The following is a 21,986-nucleotide window of genomic DNA, read 5'->3' on the forward strand; positions in this document are numbered from 1 at the left end:
ATTTTGTTTATCAATACTGACTGTTCTTTTCTTGTATATGTTGCTGGCGATAATCAACGTAGCGGAGCTGAAGGGACAAATCAAGGCAATGAACAAGAAGACACACATTGGCGATGATTAGATTAATGTGTTGAATTTGTTCTATTTTTTTTGTTTCAAAAATGTAATTGTTGAATTGTAAATAATTAAACTTGTGAATTTTAAAGTGGAACGATTAATTGTTTTAGTTTTCTTTTATATGTAATTTTATGGGTACTTTGTTTTTTATTTACAGGAAATATAAATTGTACAGAAAATATAAATTGTAGCGTTCTCGATATTTAATTTTTATTTTTTTTATTTTTTTTCTTGTTTATGATGGATTAGCGATGGATATATCCGTCACTATACATATAATTTAGCGACGACTGTAAATCCGTCGCCAAGTCGAGGTCGCCGTTTAGTACCGACGGATTTGCGACAGAATCTGTCGTTCGTTATTTCATCGTGATTAGCGAAGGAACTGGCGGTGGGTTTACGTCGTCGCCAGTTAGCATCAAAAAATTCGCGACGTAAGATATCCATCGCTATTTCGTCGCTAATCCGTCGCTAAGCCGGTTAGTGACCGAATAGCGACAAAATGAGGTCGTCGCTAATCCACTGCTTTGTTGTAGTGTCCTGTTAACCTTGTTGTTATTTGACTCAAAATTATGTTTATTTAGAACTAAGATCTTTGGCAAAATAACCTTTTCTTTTGCTTAGTTATTCAGTTTTTTTTTTTTTAGAAAAAAACCCATTATGAAAATGTTTAGTCCCATATAAATCATCGCCTTAAAGGGCAAAGCCCTAAGGGGCATTAGATATTGGGCTTGTCAAATGAACTTTAAATTTAGCTTGGGCTTGGGCTTCAAATTGGGTTTGATGTTTGACCAATATTTTTATCACTCTTTTTGAACAATTTTATACCTTGTAAAAAGGTTTGCTACCTCACCAAGACAGTGCGAATTTCCCATGTGACTTGCAAAATTCTTTTGTGACTTGAGAATTTTTTTTGTGACTTGCAAAATTCCTTTGTGACATAAATTTTTTACCGACTTCTAAATTCCTTTGTGACTTGCAATTTTTTTTTGTGATTTGCGAAATTTCTTTGTGACTTGCAAACTTTCCTCTAATTTATGAAATTCTTTTGTGGCTTACTATTTTTCTTTTCCAACTTTACTAGAGGGTGGCACCTAGCCTTAATGACTAGCCCCAATGTATCCAAGAATGGTGAAAAGTTAGTGGCCATAGGCAACCCGTTGAAGGTAACTTTTTTGAGCCATTATGAGTGACCTTAATGGGCCTTTATGGACCCATGCATACTGGGTCTATATAATCCCAAAAACCAAAGGTCAAATGAATTAGTGAATTTCCTTTTCATGTGCTCCCTCTCTCTTATTCTCTGGTTTTATCTTGTAAAGTTGTTCAAGGGTCATCGTGTTGTGGTGGCATGTCTACTATGTGCAAAGAGTGATTTATAGTGCATGTGAAGTGCATGATTGGTAGAATTCCAGAAGTGAGGTTGACACTGCTGCCCCTCTACACTCATGCCTAACCCCAGTGGGGCAACAATTGCTTTTAAGAAAGTATCTTTGTTGCGCACCTTCAAGCATCAATTATAATATCGCGTATTTTCACACTTAGTTAAATTTGAGATTTTTGAAATTTTGGCTAAGTCTGAGAGAAAAATCATTTAAAACTCGAATTTAGATCAATATTTTTAAGTCTGAGCTGGGCTCAGGTCTCATCGACAAGGTCGAGACAAACCAATCGAAGCGTGAGAAAGAGTTTTATTTTTGACCTTTAAATTCAAGCAAAATTCAGGTTATTTTCAGACGAATTTCAAAAGCAAAATTCGAGTTATATATCATTAGATGCGTCTTAAAATTATGAGCGCAACAATATTTTATTTTCCTTGATTCGGGCTACAGTTGGCCCAAAAATTGCATTTTTTCAAAAATTAAGCAGTTTATCGGTTTGGATCTAGATTTGGATCAGACCAGATTTGATGGATTTGATCCAAATTAATATGATATTGGACTTTATCCAAGACCCATATTAATATGCAGTTGATCCAGCTCAAGACCCATTTGGATTGTTGAGATGGATTTGGATCTTGAATCCGGATCTAGATCCAAATTCATGCACAATGATTTTTCTAACTTTAAATTCATCAAAACCTTTAAATTAGGGTTTATTAATGTTAAGAATCCTCCCAGGTTAATTTGGTAATTTTTAGAAGCTTTTATAAATTTATTTAATATTTCACATTAATTAATTAATTTAATGTAATTTCAAATATTTATTTTGACATTTGTTTAAGACTCTTAAAAGAGCACTTAAACACTTCTAGAAGGATCTAACAAGGTTTGAGAAGCAAGGAGTTTCAAATAAAATAAAATTTTGAAAAGTCAACTTAAGTGTTCCAAAATTTTCTAAAAACCCATAGGAGGGGAGTTATTAGAAGAGAGAACTCTCTCTTCTCCAACCCATTTAGAATTGGCTGGAGAAGGGGGGCGTCCACCTCTATTTGCCTATAAATAGTCAAAAAAAGAAGAAGAGAAAATGAAAGAAAGAGGAAGAAAAAGGGGAAAGAGAGGAGAGAGAGAAATAGAGAAAGAGGAAAAAGGAGAGGAAAAGAGAGGAAGAAGAAGAGGGCTTTCTTCTTCGATTATTCATATTTTCTACCATTGATTTTGTTCTTTTTCTTGATTAATGCAAAGGTACAAGATTTCTCTTTTGGATTCTAGTGAGAAATTGAATGCATATTCGATTCTATGCAATATCTTAGATGAAAATTCATGGAAAACATTTATTTGGCTGATTTCTAAAAAATGCATGGAGGATGATCCATGGCTGAATTCTTGTTTTTCTTTCATCTTTTTCATGAAAAAAAAATTATGTACAAGTTATAATAGATTTTTTATTGATGTAGACGGGGTTCTTTTAGAACCCTCTTTGATAAATATCGATTTCTGTGGATGGATCATAATATGGGTTGAATAGATGCATGAAAATATATGTTGAAACAATTTTGCATGCATGTATTTCCCAGAAAAGAGTGTATAATGGTATGCTTATGGAGAAAGATGAATATGCATGATTTCTTGAATAAGTATTTTCAAGAAAGCTTATTGCTTATGTGAAATTTTTGAATATGTACAAGTTTTATTTCGTTTTAGTATGTATATGTGAGCATGATCATGTTTACAACATGTTTTTCTTTCATTCATGTAACTATGCATGGTTCACACATAGCTAAAAAAAAAATTATATAATTGTTGTTGTGGGGCAATCGGCCAAGCTGATTGAGTCGGCTGGGTTAGGGCTGACCCAGCCGACTGGGTATAGTCGATTGTACACTCCAAAAAAAAGGAAAAAAAAGGGTTGCTAAACTATTGGCCTAACTGACCTACAATCAACTGAGTTGTGGGCAGTCAGCCCTAGTCGATTGGGTCCATTGGGCTAGGAGACTGGCCCAACCGATTGGGTCGACTGGGTGGGTTTGGCTGCGTGCCAGAACTAGCCGACTGGGTCAGCTGGGTCACGTATATTAAAAAAAAAGGGGTGTGTTATGTATTTTAAATTTTCATATTTTCATTAAGAGTATATATTTTAAATACATGTTAAAACTGAGGTTTTCACATGTTTTATCTGGTAATACAGGCGCAAACAATGTGTCAATTTAATGTCTGGATTCAAGTGTATGCATAATGTGGATATATTTTAGTTATGTGATTAATTCCCAGACTTGTTATTAGACTTGGCTGCATGCATATAAAAGAATACAAATTTTGCATGTTTGCACCCTTGTATATCATGCATAGTGGGAGTGGTAATACACAAGCATTCTTATGTGTATATGTACTCTGAAAATCGACGTGTTACATGTGAGTAGTCGCCTAAATGCTCACATGCTTAAAGTGAGTATTGTATGCTGAGTTAAAGCATTGATATAAGGGCATTCTCGTGTGCATGAGCATACGCAAAATTTATACATTGTTGCATGTAAATGATTGCATGATTATTCATATATTTCAATTGAAATAACTCATGATTGAAATTATGTCTTGGACATGAATATGGGTATTGACTGAAAGCAGGTAATTAATATGAAGCTATAAACTCATGCACATGCATATGGATATCACTGTTTCATGCACATGGTTATAATGACATGCATGTTCAAATGTTTCAAGTAAGGTGGGTTCATGAATCAAAGCCTGCATTCAACATGCATCCAGGCATTCGATGAAATCATGCTTTGGACATGAATATGGGTATTAAATAAAAGTATATGTGTGGCATGAGTACATGAATACGTGCACATAAATCGTGTGGACACGTGCATATGAATGTTACAGTTGTTGCATATTGTTAATTTGGCATATGTGGATGTGTATTGGGAAGCATGTGACTCTATTGCATATATGACATGTTGTTATAGTTTTTGCATATGATGCATCGATAGTCAAAATGGATTATCGCAGGCTTGAAGAGCCTTGAGCTTGGGTTTGCTCCTTTATTTATTTTAAATGCAAAAAAAAATCACATTAATGTTGTTGCATTGTTCTATGTTTTTTCGCGGGCGGTGGTCCCGTGATAGTTCTCGCAGGAAAATATGTGAGCTTGTGCCTTTGCTTTTGCATGCTGAATTATAAATTAAAGAATTGATTATTAATAAATAAATAATAATAAAAGAATAGTGTAATATACGTTCTGAGATCTTCCATCATTAGAATAAGAATAAGAATCTTAGAGTTTCAGTTTTGGGGGACCACGGGGATACAAAAACTTTGTGTGCATTTTTGTTTACCCTAAACCTGATATTGATGTTCTTTCTCCTAACCACGGTTTTAGGGAGAGTCTTCCACTTTACCTGGGGGTAGTGTGTAGACACATCTATTGTTTTGGTATACCAAGAAAGTTGCACTATTGGATGTGGAGGTCCTTAGTGTCCCAACATTAGATATAGAGGTTTAATGTTTTGGAGGTGATTCAGTCGATGACTAAGTTTAGAATTAAGTAATAAAATATAACTTGTGTGCTAAGTTACCCATGAAACCCTACTTGACTTCGAGAAATTCTACCCGTTTGGTATAGTCGCTGACAACGGTAATAAAAAAAAGAACTTAAATTGTGTGCATTGTAATAGAGACACGTATATAATAAGAGAACTTGATCAAAGATAATAAGTTATTTATGCATGTACACAGATATCATGCATTAAATCACGCATATTTACTTGCTTCTTTACTTGTCATGTATGACTAAATGCATAATGTTATATCCTGGTACATGCTGAATATTCTAAATGCTTATCTGAACCATGTTCTTATTGCAATAATATTCCTCTAAATTATTGCATGAATTCTTATTTGTATTCTTTATGCTCATTTATTTCACTAGAAGGATTCGTACATAGAATTTCTTAGATTTCTTACACTCTTACTTTTATGATTTTCACAGCCTCGGGGGATCAGTGAAGTGACTGACTCCTGGTAGAGCTACGAGTGCCACACGTTTGCTAGACAACCTCACAGATGGATAACGTGTCTCTGATTTTCATTATGTTTCTTTACGTTTAAATTATTCATGCATTCTGATTTCTTTTATGCAATTGTGTCGAGACTATCATTACTTAATTAATAAAATTTGACGTGTTATGTTGTGGATAATAAATGTAAGATCTCTAGTGGTTTGTTTGGTTATCCAACTGTGAGTAAAAGTGTAAAGGCCCAGAGTTTCTGAGAAGATTTGCGCAATAGTTTAAAAAAAAATCTGCATTTTAAGAGGTATGAGTTGGGGTCATTACATCAATCCCTTTAATTCTTACAAGAAAAATCTTAAAATTTCAACAATTAAGGTTGTTGCAGCGCTCGAAGCCATAGTTGGCAAACTCGTGACTCGGATCACATGTCCCTTGACTCACGAGTCAGTGGGTTGACTCGGTAACTCAAACAAGTTAGGACATGAATTTTTTTAGTATTAAAACAGAAAAAAATGAAACTCCAACATGTATAATCACTATATTTAGCACATGACATCAGTGACTATGCTATATAAGTATATTCAACTATGCATAATTATTGATATTTATGATTTAAAATTATATTTTTTTTTATAAAAAAATATCTTTTTATAAGCATTATGCATTAAAACCATCAAATGCATCACAAAAAATGCATAAGTGGCATGCGGATTGCTGGTCTTGAATCGGTAACCCAGTTAGAGTCCGATGGAGTCAACTAGACGGGTTTGCCGACTATGCAGCATGATAATTACATCAAATAAATTTGCTATGCTCACATCTCTCTCCCAATGTCCTGGCCTCTACAAATGCTGAATGACTAGAAAAAAATTTGCCACTTGTCTAGATCAGCTCATCTCCATCATTTGCATGCGGCGAAACTCCTGCAATTAGAGCAGACACCTTGTTTTCTTTTTCATCTGAACTTCCTTTCAATATGGGTTTACGTGAACTCATGGTTTCCTGTTTGAGCTGAGAAACTCCTTGCTTGCCGTAGCTGATGAACTTCCTTCACAGACATTGGTAACTGCATGAATTAATCCTTGGATTGACACTCAGATTGAATTTATGAAGTGATGTACTTTGTACAATCATACCTGCCAAAAGATTTGAAAGAGTTCCAAGGATTAAACACAATACCTATTTAACCAGTAGAGAGTAGATGCTTAATGGGTTTTTCAGGTTTTTTTTGTTTTGTTTTTTAATTCTGACCTTACAGATGTGATCTATGTACTTGGTTTTATAGGGATGAGCTCTTTGAAGTGTTTATTTCTGACACATGGGTGGGTTTTTATTAGGTTGGGTCTAAAATCTTTGTAAAATTTTGAGGCTCCAAGTATCATTTTTTTTATAGAAAACATATGATCCAAGTGTGGATTTCTCATAAATCCGATCATAACCAACACATTTATGGGGTCAAAATTGCGAGAAAAAACATCAAAGAACAGAACAACCGTAGGCCTCCCAAAAGGTAACAGAGGCAAAGGCACAAGGGAGCTTGATTGCAAGACCCACCAAGTTTATGTTCAATATAATATCTAAAGGGTTTTTGCTTGGACGTATCTTTGTCCATGATCTCTTAGGGTGTGTTTGATAAGCAGCATGGGCTTGGGCAGGGACTGAATGACTCTTGGCCAGGTGCTATCCTGCAGGGTTGAAAACAATGCAATCCCAAACAAGGTCGGACCCCCACCCCCCGGGAAACGATTCCGCTGGAAGCGGGGTGGTCATGCTGATTTTGGAGCTCTCTAGCTGAGTTGTCTGAGCCCAAACTTGGGTCCTATTGCCAAACTTTGAACTAGTATTTTAACAAAATTAAGGGGTATAGGATTTGGAAAATGACCTAGGAACTGGATCTGGATCCGAACATATTCTGGTTTATCCACAATCACCAAAAAGAAGAGGATAAGTAAATGGATACAATAGATTGATTCAACACGTTTGAAACATGAAACTGGATCCCAATCTATATTCTTAAGACCCGACCAATGAGAGGCTGTAGACCCATGAGCGTCCAAACCCTAATTCTTTCTTCGATGCTTGGATGAGCTCAATGATGAGACAAATTGTCTCTTTCGGCCTTTAATACATGGACACGTAGATTTTATAATTAGACGCATGAAAAAAAAAAAAACTCGATCCATTGACATTCCTAGACTCATGTAGGGCTGTCAAAGGGTCAGGTTTGACTCAGATACCAAACCCTATAGGATCAAGGTTTGGTGATAAAAAGAAGATTCGATTAGAAACTGGATCAGATAAAAAAAAAGTCTGATTAGTATTTGAATCAGGGTATGGTTATTGAAATTTCATACCAGGCCCGAATCCACCCAAGTTCTGATTCAAGCTTGATTTTTTCAATATAAAAAAAGATAAAAAAAGTATTTTATCGAGTATGGATCAGGTGAGTTCATGTAACTTTTATCGGACCTGAGTATGATTTTTCTTATGGTAGACTCGCTGGGACCTAGGCTTGGACCCATTATGCGCACCCCAAAATCAGATCCAGGTTCGAACTCACCTAGGTCCGAACCAGATCAAACCCATTGACAGCCCTAAAACTCATGCTACCCACCTCCAATCGGTGAGTCAAGAGCAGACTAGCTGCCTAGTAGAACATGTGATTAACTCCATCTAGGGCTGTCAATCGGGTAGGTACCCGACCCATCAGGGTATATACCCGAACCTGCCAAATAAAAAATTGTTTGTTCAGTTTTTCTTTTCGAGTCACGAAAATAGAACCCTAAACCCTGAGCCACATAATTTTAATACTTATTTTTATTAAAAATACATATAAAATACTCTTGCCGGGTACCCGGCAAAAATCATGATCCAAACCCTGCCCGCATATTGCTCGGGTTGGGTTTCCGTCAGCCGGAATATTATTTGGGGTCGGCGCTTTCCATGCCCATACCCATGAATTCGAGTTCGGGTCGGTTACCCAATAAAACCTGACCCGTCGAGAGCCCTAGCTCTCTACCCCTTAAAATGACTTGAGGGTCGCCGTTGCCGCTCAAACGCTCCGACTCCGGCGGGTTGAGGGTGGCGGTGGACGCTGCGTCTCACGAGGATGTGGAAGTCGACGAGAGGAGTACAGCCAGCTCGGTGGTTATTGATGTTCACGGGAAGGAGGAGAAAGCCACAAACGCCCATCCCTTCTTCTTCATCCACCGTCCCCGCTCTCAGTTTGGCCCTCCACAGCTCCAAATCCGTCACTTCGGCTGCTGCTTGGTCTTCCTCTCTTCTCCGCCGCCTATGCTCGGCCGCTTCGGCAGGCGGCGACGGCGCGCCAGCCCGTGCCGATCATGCCCCGCAATATGAAGACGACGGTACCGTCTATTACTTCTCTCTCACCGCTTTCATAGTTTGTGTTTTTATTGAAACGGCGCAGGTGGTTAGTTTGTTGTTTAGATGCTTCTCTGCTTTTAGGGTTCTGATTGAATTTAAATCAGATTGTCGATGCATATACTTCCTTTGATCTTCCTTTTGATGGTGTCGTACTCTCTCTCTTTTTTTTTCGTTCTGTTTGGTATGATTGTTCGTTTTCTCCATCATTCGTTGGACATGATCGTGGCACCAAAACTTAATTTGCATATGAATTTACACTAAAGGAAGTTACCGACTTTAGAGTGCACGGATGAAGTGGCAGAGGACGCAGGTGAATGGGAAGAAGAGGAGGAGGTTGAACCGGAGGTACATCTTTCTCTCTCTCTCTCTCTCTCTCTCTCTCTCTCTGTGTGTGTGTGTGTGTGTGTGCGCGCGCTCGCTCGCTCGCATGCGCGAATTTTAAATTAGTTATTATTAACTTTAGCGCATTTGTGTATGTTTGTGTGTGTCCGCTGGAGAACATAGACAGACTTTTTCTTCCGGCCACTAACACCACTAACACACAGTCAGAGCATTACTGACTCTTATCGGAATCCTGACCCGATTGGGACGATTGACTATGGACAGTCTCTGCGAAGTTTAAACTAGTTATATTAACTTTAGCGGCATTCAACTTCAGAGGTGGGCCACGTAAGGCATGGTGGTCGTGGGGCCCCACCCAGGGTTTTCCCTGGCTTCTGCAAGGGTTCCTCATAGTCAAAAAACTTTCTCGATGATCTTTTTTAGGGTCCAAAAAGTCACTTTTTTCTAATCTCATGCTCCGGGGTCCCAAAAACCACCACTGTGTGTCTCGTATCCCCATGTTTGTCAGCATTAATTAGCATTGGAGTTTGATACGATTGCAAAGACTTAAATACCCTCTTCTCCATTGGTGTCAAAAAAAATAACGATTCTAGAAAAGGAGTGATTGTAAAGACTTAAGTGCCCCAAAGATGATTATTTAAGACCCAGTCTCTGCAGTGCAGGATTATCCGAGAAAGAAATCTCTCCTGGAGGAGGCCATGAACATCAACCCTCTCACTCTCTCTCTCCCTTCTCTTTCTGCTTCTGTGCACATCCAACAGAAGATCCTGCATTGCTCCATCAAGCACCAATTGACCTGCACATTGACTGTTGTGGAGTCTGATTCAGAGTTTTTACCCTTATAGGAGGAGGGTTTGGCGGCTCCTCCCAGCGTGGGTAGCATCATTCAGCTAAATGAGTTGTAGATCCTGATTCAGAGTTTTTACCCTTGTAGGAGAGGGGTCTGGGGGCTCCTCTCAGTGTGGGTAACATTATTCAACTTAAAGAGTTGTTGAGCCTGATTCAGAGTTTTTACCCTTAAAGAAGGGGGGTCTGAGGGCTCCTCCCAGCGTGGGTAGCATCATTCAACTTGATGAGTTGTGGAGCTTGATTCAGAGTTTTTGCCCTTATAGGAGGAGGGTTTGGGGGCTCCTCCCAGTGTGGATAGCATCATTCAACTTGATTTGTTGTGGAGCCTGATTCAGAGTTTTTGCTCTTATAGGAGGGGGGTTTGGGGGCTCCTCCCAGCGTGGGTAGCATTGTTCAACTTGATTCGTTATGGAGCGTGATTTAGAGTTTTTGCCCTTACATGAGGGGGTCCGAGGGCTCCCCTGGCACGGGTCTCGTTGCGCGGTTAGCGGGCGGGGGGGGGGGGGCTCGGGGGGCTGCGCCCCCCGGACCAATTTTTTTTGGGCCTTGTATAATTTTTTCTGTGTTATTTGAGTTGCACAATATGGGTCTGGTTTTTAGTTAAAATGGAGAATGAAATGACAATATAAATCACTAAAAATTTACAGGAATAAACTAGACACAATAATAAAGACACTACTTTTTACGGTTTTGGAATATGACATCCGGTTAAGAAGATATGACCCTGACAAGTTGGTCCTAATTCGGGTAGCGATTTACAACGATTTACTTACTGAATAACACTACAAATCGCTATATTGATTTGCGGAAGACACTACAAATCGTTGTTGGAAGATCAGATAACACTATAAATCGTTGTGGGGCTTGTTGAAGACCTGAAAACACTACAAATCGCTGTAGAAAAGCCCGACAATACTACAAATCGTTGTTGGATGACCAGATAACACTATAAATCGTTGTGGGGCTCGTTGGAGACCCAAAAACAATATAAATCGCTGTAGGAAGGCTCGACAATACTACAAATCATTGTTGGAAGACCGGACAACACTACAAATCGTGTGGGGCTCGTTGAAGACTTGACAACACTAAAAATCACTGTATGAGAGTCATTTAAAAATCGTGGAAAAGAAACAAAAAAATAAAAATAGAAAAATCGTGGGAAGGGGTGTTACAAAAACCTCGAGCAAGAAACAATCGAAGGAAACATGAGCCCCACGATTAAACAAAACGCTTTATTGCTCTTTTCGATAGTTAAAAGAGGAAAAAAAATAAAAAATTTATACAAGGCCCCAAAAAAATTATACAAGGACCCGCGTCGGGGGGCGGGGGGGGGGGGGGGGGGGAGCCCCCGAACCCCCCTCCTGTAAGGGCAAAAACTCTAAATCAGGCTCCACAACGAATCAAGTTGAACGATGCTACAGTCAGTGTGCAGGTCAGTCGGTGTTTAATGGAGCAATGTAGGATCATTTGCTGGATGTGCACAGAAGTAGAAAGAGAAGGGAGAGAGAGTGAGAGGGTTGATGTTCATGTCCTTCTCTAGGGGGAACTCTTTGCCTTACTTAATTTCTTTTATATATATATATATATATATATATATATATATATATATAGAGAGAGAGAGAGAGAGAGAGAGAGAGAGAGAGAGAGAGAGGGAGGGTTTTACAGTGTTTTACGGAGAAGGAAGAAGAAGAAGAAGATGACGATGAAAAGTTCAAATAAACATTTTTGATGGCTCAGGTTCGTTTCGCCGGATGACCATCGGATCGTCGGCTCACCATCGGATCGCCGGCTCACCATCGGATAGCCGGCTCACCATCGAATTGCCGGCTCACCATCGGATCGTCGGCTAAGGTTCGTTTCACTGTGTAGACTTTGAAGAGTCAACATCATCCTCGACTTTTTGGATGAAGGACATGTTTATCCTTTTTTTGAACCGTTTGTTATCCTTTTTTGAATGAAGGACATTTTTGTCATTTTCTCAAACCATCGTTTTATGGCAAGAATAGCAAGAAAGGGTACTTAAGTCTTTGCAACTGAATCAGACTCCAATGCTGAGTGATGTCAACATATACGGGAATACGAGCCCCATGTGCTTATATACGTGGTGCTATTTGGGACCCCCGAGCACAGACGTGGGATTCAGTGAATCATCGGGGGTGAACATACACCACCCTCTTGTGGTCAGCGGGGTCTTGTGTCAAGCTGAAGTTCTTAAGATTGAATCCCTCGCTGGTGCATGAGGCCTGTCATTGGTGCACTTTATCATAGAGTTTCTGGAAGTTTCTTAGATAGGTGGGAAGCCCGCTTCTCGGAAACTCACTTTGAAGGCGTGATACTCTTCGCTTCCGAAACTTGATGGGAATCTCGATTCTCATGCGCTTCTCCTATGCTTTCCACAAGCTTCTCCTATGCTTTTCACATGCTTCATTTATTCTTATTATATGTTTTCTCACTCTACTTTTCATGTTTTTTATGTGTTTTCTCTCGTGCTTCTCACTCAATTCTATGTGCTTTTTCTAAATTGGCAGCCATCATTTTTTAGATTTTGTTAAAAATTTAATTATTACATTAAAAAATAAGGATATTTAATGATAGTCACTTTTATTTTAGTTTTTATTTATGTTCCATTTCTATTCTCATTCAATTCTTATATTGTTTTTTTATTCCTCGCTTCCTGCTTCTTATATATTTTAAAATGTATCGCTTCTCGCTTCCGCTTCCCGTATCATTTTCTGCTTCCATTTCATAGTTTGACAACCTTATTTTATCACGGTTGGGGCACGATGATAGCAAACATTACCCATATATATATATATATATATATATATATATATATATATATATATGCTGTCTACTTTATGTACAATCATAGGTGCAACTTATATTCACTCAATCTGACCTCATAGGTGTATTAATGGTTTGTTTGCCAGAGATTGTACCTTGGACTCATGTTTTTTCTACATAAAAATATGATTTTTTGACTTGTGAAACAGTGGTATGTTATAGGGCGGTTGATTTCTGAAGCCTTTGAAAACTCTGCTTACATGTTGCAACCACATGGTCCAAGCCCTGTTTTCTACCATGTAGATTACATCTGTAAAGTTATATCCTCAAAAAATTGAAAATTATGGATAAAAGCATTTTCAACTAGATAATATGTATAAATGGCTGCTGCACATACTTTTCATATGTGTGTGTGTGCATGCATGCTTGTGTTTGTGTGTGTTCCTCAAGACTTTCCTGCTTGGTAGATGCATTGATGAGTGTGGTATTCTAGCAAACAAAGCCACCCACTCAGTCAATAAGTCAGAGATACTGGCATTTTTCTTGAAGATCAATTTGTCGATAGCTTTCAACTTATTAGATTGGGGGTTCTTGTTTTATTGCATAAGTAGAATGAGCCTTCAAATAAATTCATTTATTTAGTTTAGGTGTTGTTGAAGGCAACACTGTCGCAGTAATTGTTAAGGGCAGAATTGGTGAATACTTTCAACTTATGAGAGGGTTGAAGCAGGATCTCCCTCTATCCTTATTATTGTTAGAAATTGTCGGGGAATGGCCGGAAGAGTTCATGACACTTCTGGGTAAAGCTGTGGAAAGGAATTATGTAATGCCCAGTCTTGGAGATTTTGCACATTTGATGTATGTCATGTAGGTCGCAGATGTGGCTGTTATTGAGACTTTTCTCATTAGCTTCTGGATTTGGCATAATTATCAAGTGAAAGATAATGTTATCTAATGTTGACTCTAAGACTCAACAACTAGGTCATGGGATACATCATTTTTTGCATATTTTTGCATCAAGGATAGTACATAAGTGGACATGACACTTGGGTGTTTTGGAGTATCCTTGTGACAGCCCTTAGTATTTTTTGCATATTTTTGCATCAAGGATAGTACATAAGTGGACATGACACGTGGGTGTTTTGGAGTATCCTTGTGACCTATGTCACACGGACTCTTCTAACCGGGCACCGCACCCACGTCGCACCCGCACCCAGGCGGGTGCGACACTTGGACACAACTTCCTTTATGTTAGGTGAAGTCAACCACTGAGGTCCATTTCTATCCAAAAGTAGATTCAGTTAACCCTAATCAAGTCCATTTTTATCTATATTATATATATAAATACATAAATGCACACAAATACACGTAGTGTTAACTTAAAACTGTTAAAAATTATATATATATATATATATATATATATATATATATATATATATATATATATATCCTTCCCACACCCCGCACCCAAGTTTTTTTAAAGTGCTGCACCCGCACCCGCACCCGCACCCGCACCCGCACCTATGTGACATAGCTTGTGACATAGCCCTTAGCATTTTCAGATGTGGTTTGGGAGAGCTGCCAATGGAGTTTTCTTGGTATTTCATATGGAATTGTGCGGAGAAGAAAGTAGAGAAGAAGCTTTAGTATGGGGAGGCTAATTACCTTTCAATCATGATATATAATGTCTATGTTTTATCTGCCAAATCAGTCCAAGAAAAGCATTGCAAAGAAGTTCAGGGAGTTTCTCTAGTTGGGTATCAAGGATTCAGGTGGTTTCACTTTGGTTTCATGGGATCATATTACCCTCATCAAAGAACATGGGTGATTTAGGTATACCAAACCTGAACTTCTGAACATAGCACCTTATTCTAGAATTTTGGTGGAAACTTTTACACCAAAATGAAAGATGGACCATGATGATAAAGAGTGAGATCATCATAAGGACAACTAAAGAATTATTTGAGTGGATATGTTATGAGTTTTCTGAAGAATATATGTTCTGGTGACTTCCATGACAGACTACAACAACAATCCTCTAGTTACTTTGAGTTGGTTCCACCTGCTAGCGACCTATGCCACATAGGTGTGGGTGCAGCACTTTAAAAAAACTTGGGTGCGGGGGGGTGCAAGGGTATATATATTTATAATTTTTAACAATTTTAAGTTAACTGTTAACACTAATGAAATAAAAACAATGATCATATCATCAATTCATCATGCATAAATTCATGCAATAAATCAAATTAACAATCTACAATTGATATTCCTCGTCAATAAAAAATAACACTACAATTAAATAAACCTAAATATATTATGACTATGCTAAATGAATTAAGAAAACATGAAACAATCAAACAAGTCAAGAAGAAAAGAAGTAAATTATACTAATAAAAGAAGCAAACAATGCATAATTGTATACTAAAAATATATCCTACACAATGTATATAAAATATATCCCTATCAATGTATATGACGATAAGGTAATGATTCTAATAATTTTTTGCTTCATCATCAAATTCATCATAAGAAGGAAGAGTAAGCTCGGATAAGTCCATTATCAAATTCATCAAAACAATGTTTGCGAGTCCCTTCCCTTTATCCACCATTTTCGTCCTTAAAACCAAAAAAATAAAAATTATATTAAAATAAAATTCATATGAGGTTCTGCAGAACCAAATAAAATAAAATTCATATGAGACCTTGATCCGTCATTTTCGCTCTGGGTTTGGCACTTGCGGCAACGAGGGGAGGAGGAGGAAGCCGAGGAGAGAGAGAGAGAGAGGTACCTTGTAGTGGCCATTGTTATCATCGAAAGAGGAGGAAAGGAGGAGTCTGGGAGGGTTGCCACCGTCGGAAGATGAGGAGGAGAGGGTCGGTGAGGGGGAGGAGTCGAAGGAGGAGGGAGATTGAGTTGTGTCTTAAACATAGTTGTCCAACTCGGCGATCTGAATCGAGAATCATCCGAGTCAAATCGGATCACCCAACAGTTGGGCCATCGATCCAGCCCAAACCTGTTTTAACCAAGTTCGGGCTGGAATTGTTCAGGAATCGCCCAACCAGGCACCGTCTCGGCAACTAGTCGAGTCAGCATCGGATCGGACGATCCAAGACTGTTTTAAACACATTGGTTCAGACCCGATTCACCGAGCTGAACCGGTATGTGTGCCGTTTCGTTCAGAGATGAACCAACTTCAATTTATATTTTGGAGCTTGAGTCTCTCGACTCTTCCCCTCCTCCCCAATTTTCAGAACGTAGAAACCCTTTGCCTCCGGTACCTCCCATCCATCTTCTGCCACCATCACCACTATCGGCGGCCACCGACGAATGCCAATGATAGGCTCTCTCTCTCTCTCTCTCTCTCCATCTCTGAGAGGCCGATGCTCTCTCTCTCCATCTCTCAAAGTCGATCCTCTCTCTCTCTCTCTCTCTCTCTCTCTTCTCTTCTCTTCTCTGAGAGTTGATGCTGGCTCTCTCTCTCTCATAACCGATGCTAGAAATTATTAGAACTTGGAAAGGTAGTGAATCTACTAGCTTACTTATTCATTTTTTACTTGTTTTATTTATACTTGTGTAGCTTAATTATTAATATTTATTTCACAATTTTGAAATTTTCATTATTGTTCTTATTTTTGTGGCTAGTTACATGCGCAATTATGAATCTTATCTATTTTTTTATGCAGATATTTTGTAGTTTTTTTCCTTTAATGCTTTGATTTTTTGGGGAATTTGCTGCTTGGACCTTGGATTTTGATTATTTACATTCATATTGTAGAAAAACATAGTGTTATATTCAATATTTAAGGTATTGTTAAAAAAAACACTAAAAAAATTTAGGTCCTAATCTGTCCGAGTCACCGAGTCGACCTGCGAGTCAAGGATTGGGTGATCTGAGTCACGGGTTTGCCAACTGTGGTCCTAAAGCCCCGCCCTCCCTCCCCCTTCTTAATTTTTTTTGGTCCAAAATGGACTCGGTCAGAGTTGACCGAGTCTAGATAGGACAAATATAACCTTGGGTGTTGACCACACCGGGTGCCGCACCCGCACCCGCGTCGCATCGACGTGGGTGCAGCACCCGGTTAGCCGAGTCCTTGTGACATAGCTAGTGACCCTTTCCCATTTAAGCCAATCTGGGTCTCGATACTGATCCTCAAGCTGGATTGCTGGTTTATATCTAGGGAAAAGCATCTGCCATGCCAAGGCAGTATGTTCTCTGCAGTCATCTTTTTTGGAAGTGACTTCTTTCAACAGACTTCAGATTTACATGGTTGGATCAATTCATAGGCTGACACGAAACACCAATCAAACACCTAATTTTGGTGGGACCAAATGGTATTTCATTTGGTGTGGTTTGCTTTTTCATTCATGATCATTTGGAGAGAATTCCATGCAAGAATGTGTTGCAGTTGTGAACTGGATTTTTTTATTGACACACAAATCTAAAACTTCTCCTTCTTCTTTTAACATTGGATTTATGGGGTTTGAGGCATATCTTGTATTGAGTCATTATGTATTGGAATGCATTACGTGTAGTTAATTTTCCATGTTCTGCTTGGGTGACTGCTTGTCACTTAGGACTACTTCTACTGATTTTAATAAAACTTTTGCTTCTTCTTTATAAAGGAAAAGTTGGACAAAACCATGTGTGTGTGCACGCCTATGTAGTCAAAAGCGCTAGGCGGTACCTAGTCGGTAAACCTCTAAAAAGACTAGTCGAGGACCAAGCGGGACTAGTCAGATTAGTCGGTACCCCAATTAAAATATAAAAAAATACACAAAATATACATAAAAATATGTTAATTCTTTTACTAATAAGATATTTTCATTACACAAGTACAAAATTACACCTGCTTTTACAAAATATATTAATATACATAACCATAATATACATATATATAATTGTACACACACACATATATATTTCAATTATTCATAACATATTCAGCATAATCAACAAAATATGCTTTCAACCTTTCCCTGAAGCACAATAACACATACATATATAACATATTAAATAATTCATAATACTAAACATGCTTTCAGGATTTTATAGAAAAATTCATCAAAATAAACACACACATAAAAAACATAATCAATTAAAATTAATTGTGCATGCTTTCAATGTTTTACTAAAAAAATCCCAAAAGCAAAGTAGCGCGCGCGCACACACACACACACACACACACACACACACATATATATATATATAATAACTAAGCATGCTTTCCTTATTTCACAAAACAAATCACACAAACATACACACACACATATATATATATATATATATATATATATATATAAAATAATGATATATATAAGAATAATAAATGGCTAAACTGTCCTCGTGCCTAGGCAGAGGCAGCTTAGTCACCGACTAGGCAACTTAGTCGGCAAAATTGGTACCTTTTAAGGTACCCACCTAAGAATTGCAAAGCCTAGGCATTTTACTTATGTCTGAGTCGGGGCTTTTGACTACATAGGTGCATACTGCATGCTTATTGGTGGGTGTGTACCTCTGTGCTATGGACCATATGATCAAATTCTCGGATAGCCAAAAAATCCTTATAAATGTGATCTACATGGTTTGTCTTGTGAAAAATAGATTTTGAATCATGTGATTGGGAGCAATCCTGAAGGGTCTCAAAAATCAATAGCCCACAATTTATCAAATTTTATGACAAAAAATCATGATTTTACTTCAAAGAATCACAACCCAAGGTGTGATCCCTAGCAAGTCATGCTGAACACATCTATGGGGTTAGATTGATTAAGGCGAAGTTGTTGACTTGGTGAAAAGTGGGTAAACATGGGTGCACACCTACCAATGACTGTGTGTTGGTTTGTGTGTGTTTTGGTCTTCATGTCATTTTATTTGTTTACTCTGTTTCCACATGTAGATTGGTGATGGAGGAGATGGAGGAGGAGTTGTATTTGGGAATTTACCATGGGGAGAAAGGGTTCTGTCCATTGCACATGAGGTCCTCCGACAGTTCAACGATGATATGATGATATTTTCATTCAAGGCTACTCACCGTGGATATATCTATGTGCGATTGGATAAACTCACAAACAAGTAAGAATCTGATTACTTATATATATGGAGGTACCGGTGTTTTCCTTCTTGGTTACTTTTCAGGATTCCTAAAATTTTCAGCTTGCAGAATGGCTACCTACCATTTCAATGAACAGAGAAGCTTTATGATTTGGCAGCCTCTTACTTCAAAATGCTAAAAAGAATCTGATGGATTTTGTTCATGCTAAAACTTTGGCTACTTTTTGTTGCAAATTTTCTTAATAAAGGAGGCTTTTTTGAGACTTGCGAAGCTTCACGAGTGTTGCTTTCTTCTTATTTTTTTGAGTCGAGCTGCAGGTTGCTCCCAATGGCATTCATACTCAAAAGTCCTTTAGCTAGGAATCTTAAGATTAGTTGTGAATCTGACTGTCCTGCTGTCTTAGTCGAGCTGCATTCTTATATCTATTTATGTAATCTTTTCTAGTCTTGTCGTGGATATACATTTTTTAGAACCAACTATTTTATGGTCTCGTTACTGTAGTAAGAGCCTGTCACATTGATACTTCAACTTCCATGCCTTGTGCCCTTAAAAGAACAGATTTATAAGAAACGAGCAAATTTCTTTTATATATGCATTTTAGCTTCCATATCTTGTCCTGCTCTAGATTCTATGATACATTTTAATGCGACATGTTCTTTTTGACCAATGAAACATCTATGCAGGTATGGGTGCCCCACCATGGATGAAATTGAAGTATTCAACAACCTCTACAAAAAAAGGCTTGATGAAGTTGGAGAGCTAGGCCATATACCTAGGGATCTAGCTGTTGAGGTTAGTGTTGGTTTCCAAAATGCACAGTGAACTCCATGACCAACATATATAGTTGGTCCAATTGTTGCTTAAATTTCTCTAATTGATCCCTCCCTCTGTTGTAAATTCCTCTAGTTCCGGATGCTTTGTTTCTGTGGCAGTTTTGTATGATGTAACTTGTGTTTATCTTGCTTGAATGCATATTCAACACTTTGCTGGCTTTGGTCATTGCTAATGAAGGTTGGGCTGGAACTTTGGATGAGCATAATTTGATGTTGGCAGGTGTCCTCACCAGGAGCTGAACGAATTTTGAAGGTGCCCAGAGATTTGGAGCGCTTCAAGGACTTGCCTATGCAGGTAACTCATGTAGAAGACGACCTGGTGTCGAGAAGTCAGCACAGAATTGGACTTTTTATACTAGAATCTATTGAAGCTGAAGCTGGATACTGCACATGGAAGTTGGCAAATGTGAAAGAAAACAGAGATGCTTTGGGTAAGGGAAGGCGATTGAGCCGGAAGCAGCAGGACTGGAGACTAAGGTTGGCATTTCAACGCCTGAGACAAGTAAAGCTGTATTTGGAATGATATACGTGCTCGCAGGCTAAGGGGCCTCATTTGGATCCAAGCACATGCTGTCATTGTGTGCAGTAGTGCATGCACAGTCCAGGTTCTTGTTTATTGAGCTCTCTCTCTCTCTCTCTCTCTCTCTCTCTCTCCACACACACACACACAACTACAAGACCCGTGCATTTGCACGAGAAAATGAAAAGAGAATATGAGGGAGGTGAGATTAGTTTATAATTGAACCATGGTTAATTTAGCCCAAAATCTTAAAATTAGTTAAAATATTCTAATTGTATTGAGTTATTTTATGTGCAAGTTTAGATTCATGAATATTGGGTCAAATCAAATCTGATTTTGCGAAAGGTTTTTGGATCCTATACAGTCAAAAGCACATACTAGACAATGATTGGTTCGCTTGGTTGACCTAGGTACAAGTAAAATGCCTAGGTTTTGCAATTCCTAGGTTTGTACTTTAAAATGTTACCATTTTTTCTTGTTAGGGTATCTAGTTAGTGATTAAGCTGCCCTCACCTAGGCAGAAGGGCAGTTTAGTCATTTTTATTGTTATTACATGTATTTTGTTATTTATGTGATTTGTTATGTGAAATGATGAAAGCATGCTATTGTAAATATATATGTGTGTGTAATTATACATATGTATATTGTGGTTATGTATATTTTTAAAAGAGTAATTTTTTACTCTGAAGAAAACATGTTTGTACTAAAAGAATTAAATATACTTTTATGTATATTTTTCTTTATTTTTAATCGGAGAACTAACTAGTCCCGCTTAGTCTTCTTAGAGGTCTATTGTGTAGGCACTGCCTAGCTCTTTTAACTACATTATTTTGAATCCAAATCTTGCTGCGGTAGATAGAATTTGACCATATCTATCTTTAAAAGGAAACCTTATAATTTACATGTAAATGACAATTAAGTCATTTGGTCCTAAAGTTGGTTGAAGTTTTATCAAGATACTCAAGATGGAAATCAAATTCACAATTTTGAATATGCTTATTCATGTTCTCTCCAACGCAAGCATCAAACCTGAGGAACGTGAATAAATGAAAAAAAATTCCTTCATGGTAGAAGGGTGACATTCTTTTAGAATTGTTTTCTTCAATATCAGAGTGTTAACAAATTTATGTTTTTGTCTTTTTTGTTTTAAAGATCTCTAAACCACAACCAGCAAAACCAGGCACTTGCCATCAACGTCATACTTGACATACCAATATCTGCCTTGGCTTTCCACCTTCAAAAGAGTTTTTTTTTTACATGAATAAACTGCCTTCTGGGTTAGACCTAGCCGTACTGGTTCTGCCTGCATTACTTACGATGCTGTCCTGGCAGCATAGAACTTTGTGGGCTTATCCCTTGGCATCGGCTTGCAAAGGGATGACCCTCATGAGATTTGAACCTAGTCCGCCTGCCTATCAAGGCGGCCCCCATCCCCTTGGAGACTATTAGGGTTGCAACATGAGGATTTTCCAAGAGGTCACCTCCAAAAAAGATTAACATCTTATGATAGCAACATACGGGGCACTGCTTGTAGCAGCTAGTGCACGTCACCTCGTGTTGGGATGTAGGTTCAAAACCGAATGGTATGGTTGCATAACTGGTAGGGGTCTGCCTAATCCCAGCTTGCCTTTCAAAAAGGCTTACTGACAAGCACTAACTCAATTTAGAGACATTTGCCATTTTTTTTATGCCATCAAACAAAGGAAGA

General features: G+C 38.2%; 1 protein-coding gene across 1 annotated transcript; it reads left to right on the plus strand.

The window, feature by feature from the left end:
- Positions 1-8,583: 8,583 nt before the first annotated feature.
- LOC149834540 (uncharacterized) lies at positions 8,584-20,516 on the plus strand. The gene is made up of 5 exons (XM_090010177.1): positions 8,584-8,877; positions 9,177-9,241; positions 18,770-18,945; positions 19,609-19,717; positions 19,979-20,516. Exons 1-5 carry the CDS (start codon positions 8,619-8,621, stop codon positions 20,279-20,281), a joined length of 912 nt encoding a protein of 303 aa, XP_089866303.1. The 5' UTR covers positions 8,584-8,618; the 3' UTR covers positions 20,282-20,516.
- The last annotated feature ends 1,470 nt before the right edge of the window (positions 20,517-21,986 follow it).

Source organism: Nuphar pumila, chromosome 6 (assembly GCF_984573655.1).
Source record: "Nuphar pumila chromosome 6, dmNupPumi1.hap1.1, whole genome shotgun sequence".
NCBI lineage: Eukaryota > Viridiplantae > Streptophyta > Magnoliopsida > Nymphaeales > Nymphaeaceae > Nuphar > Nuphar pumila.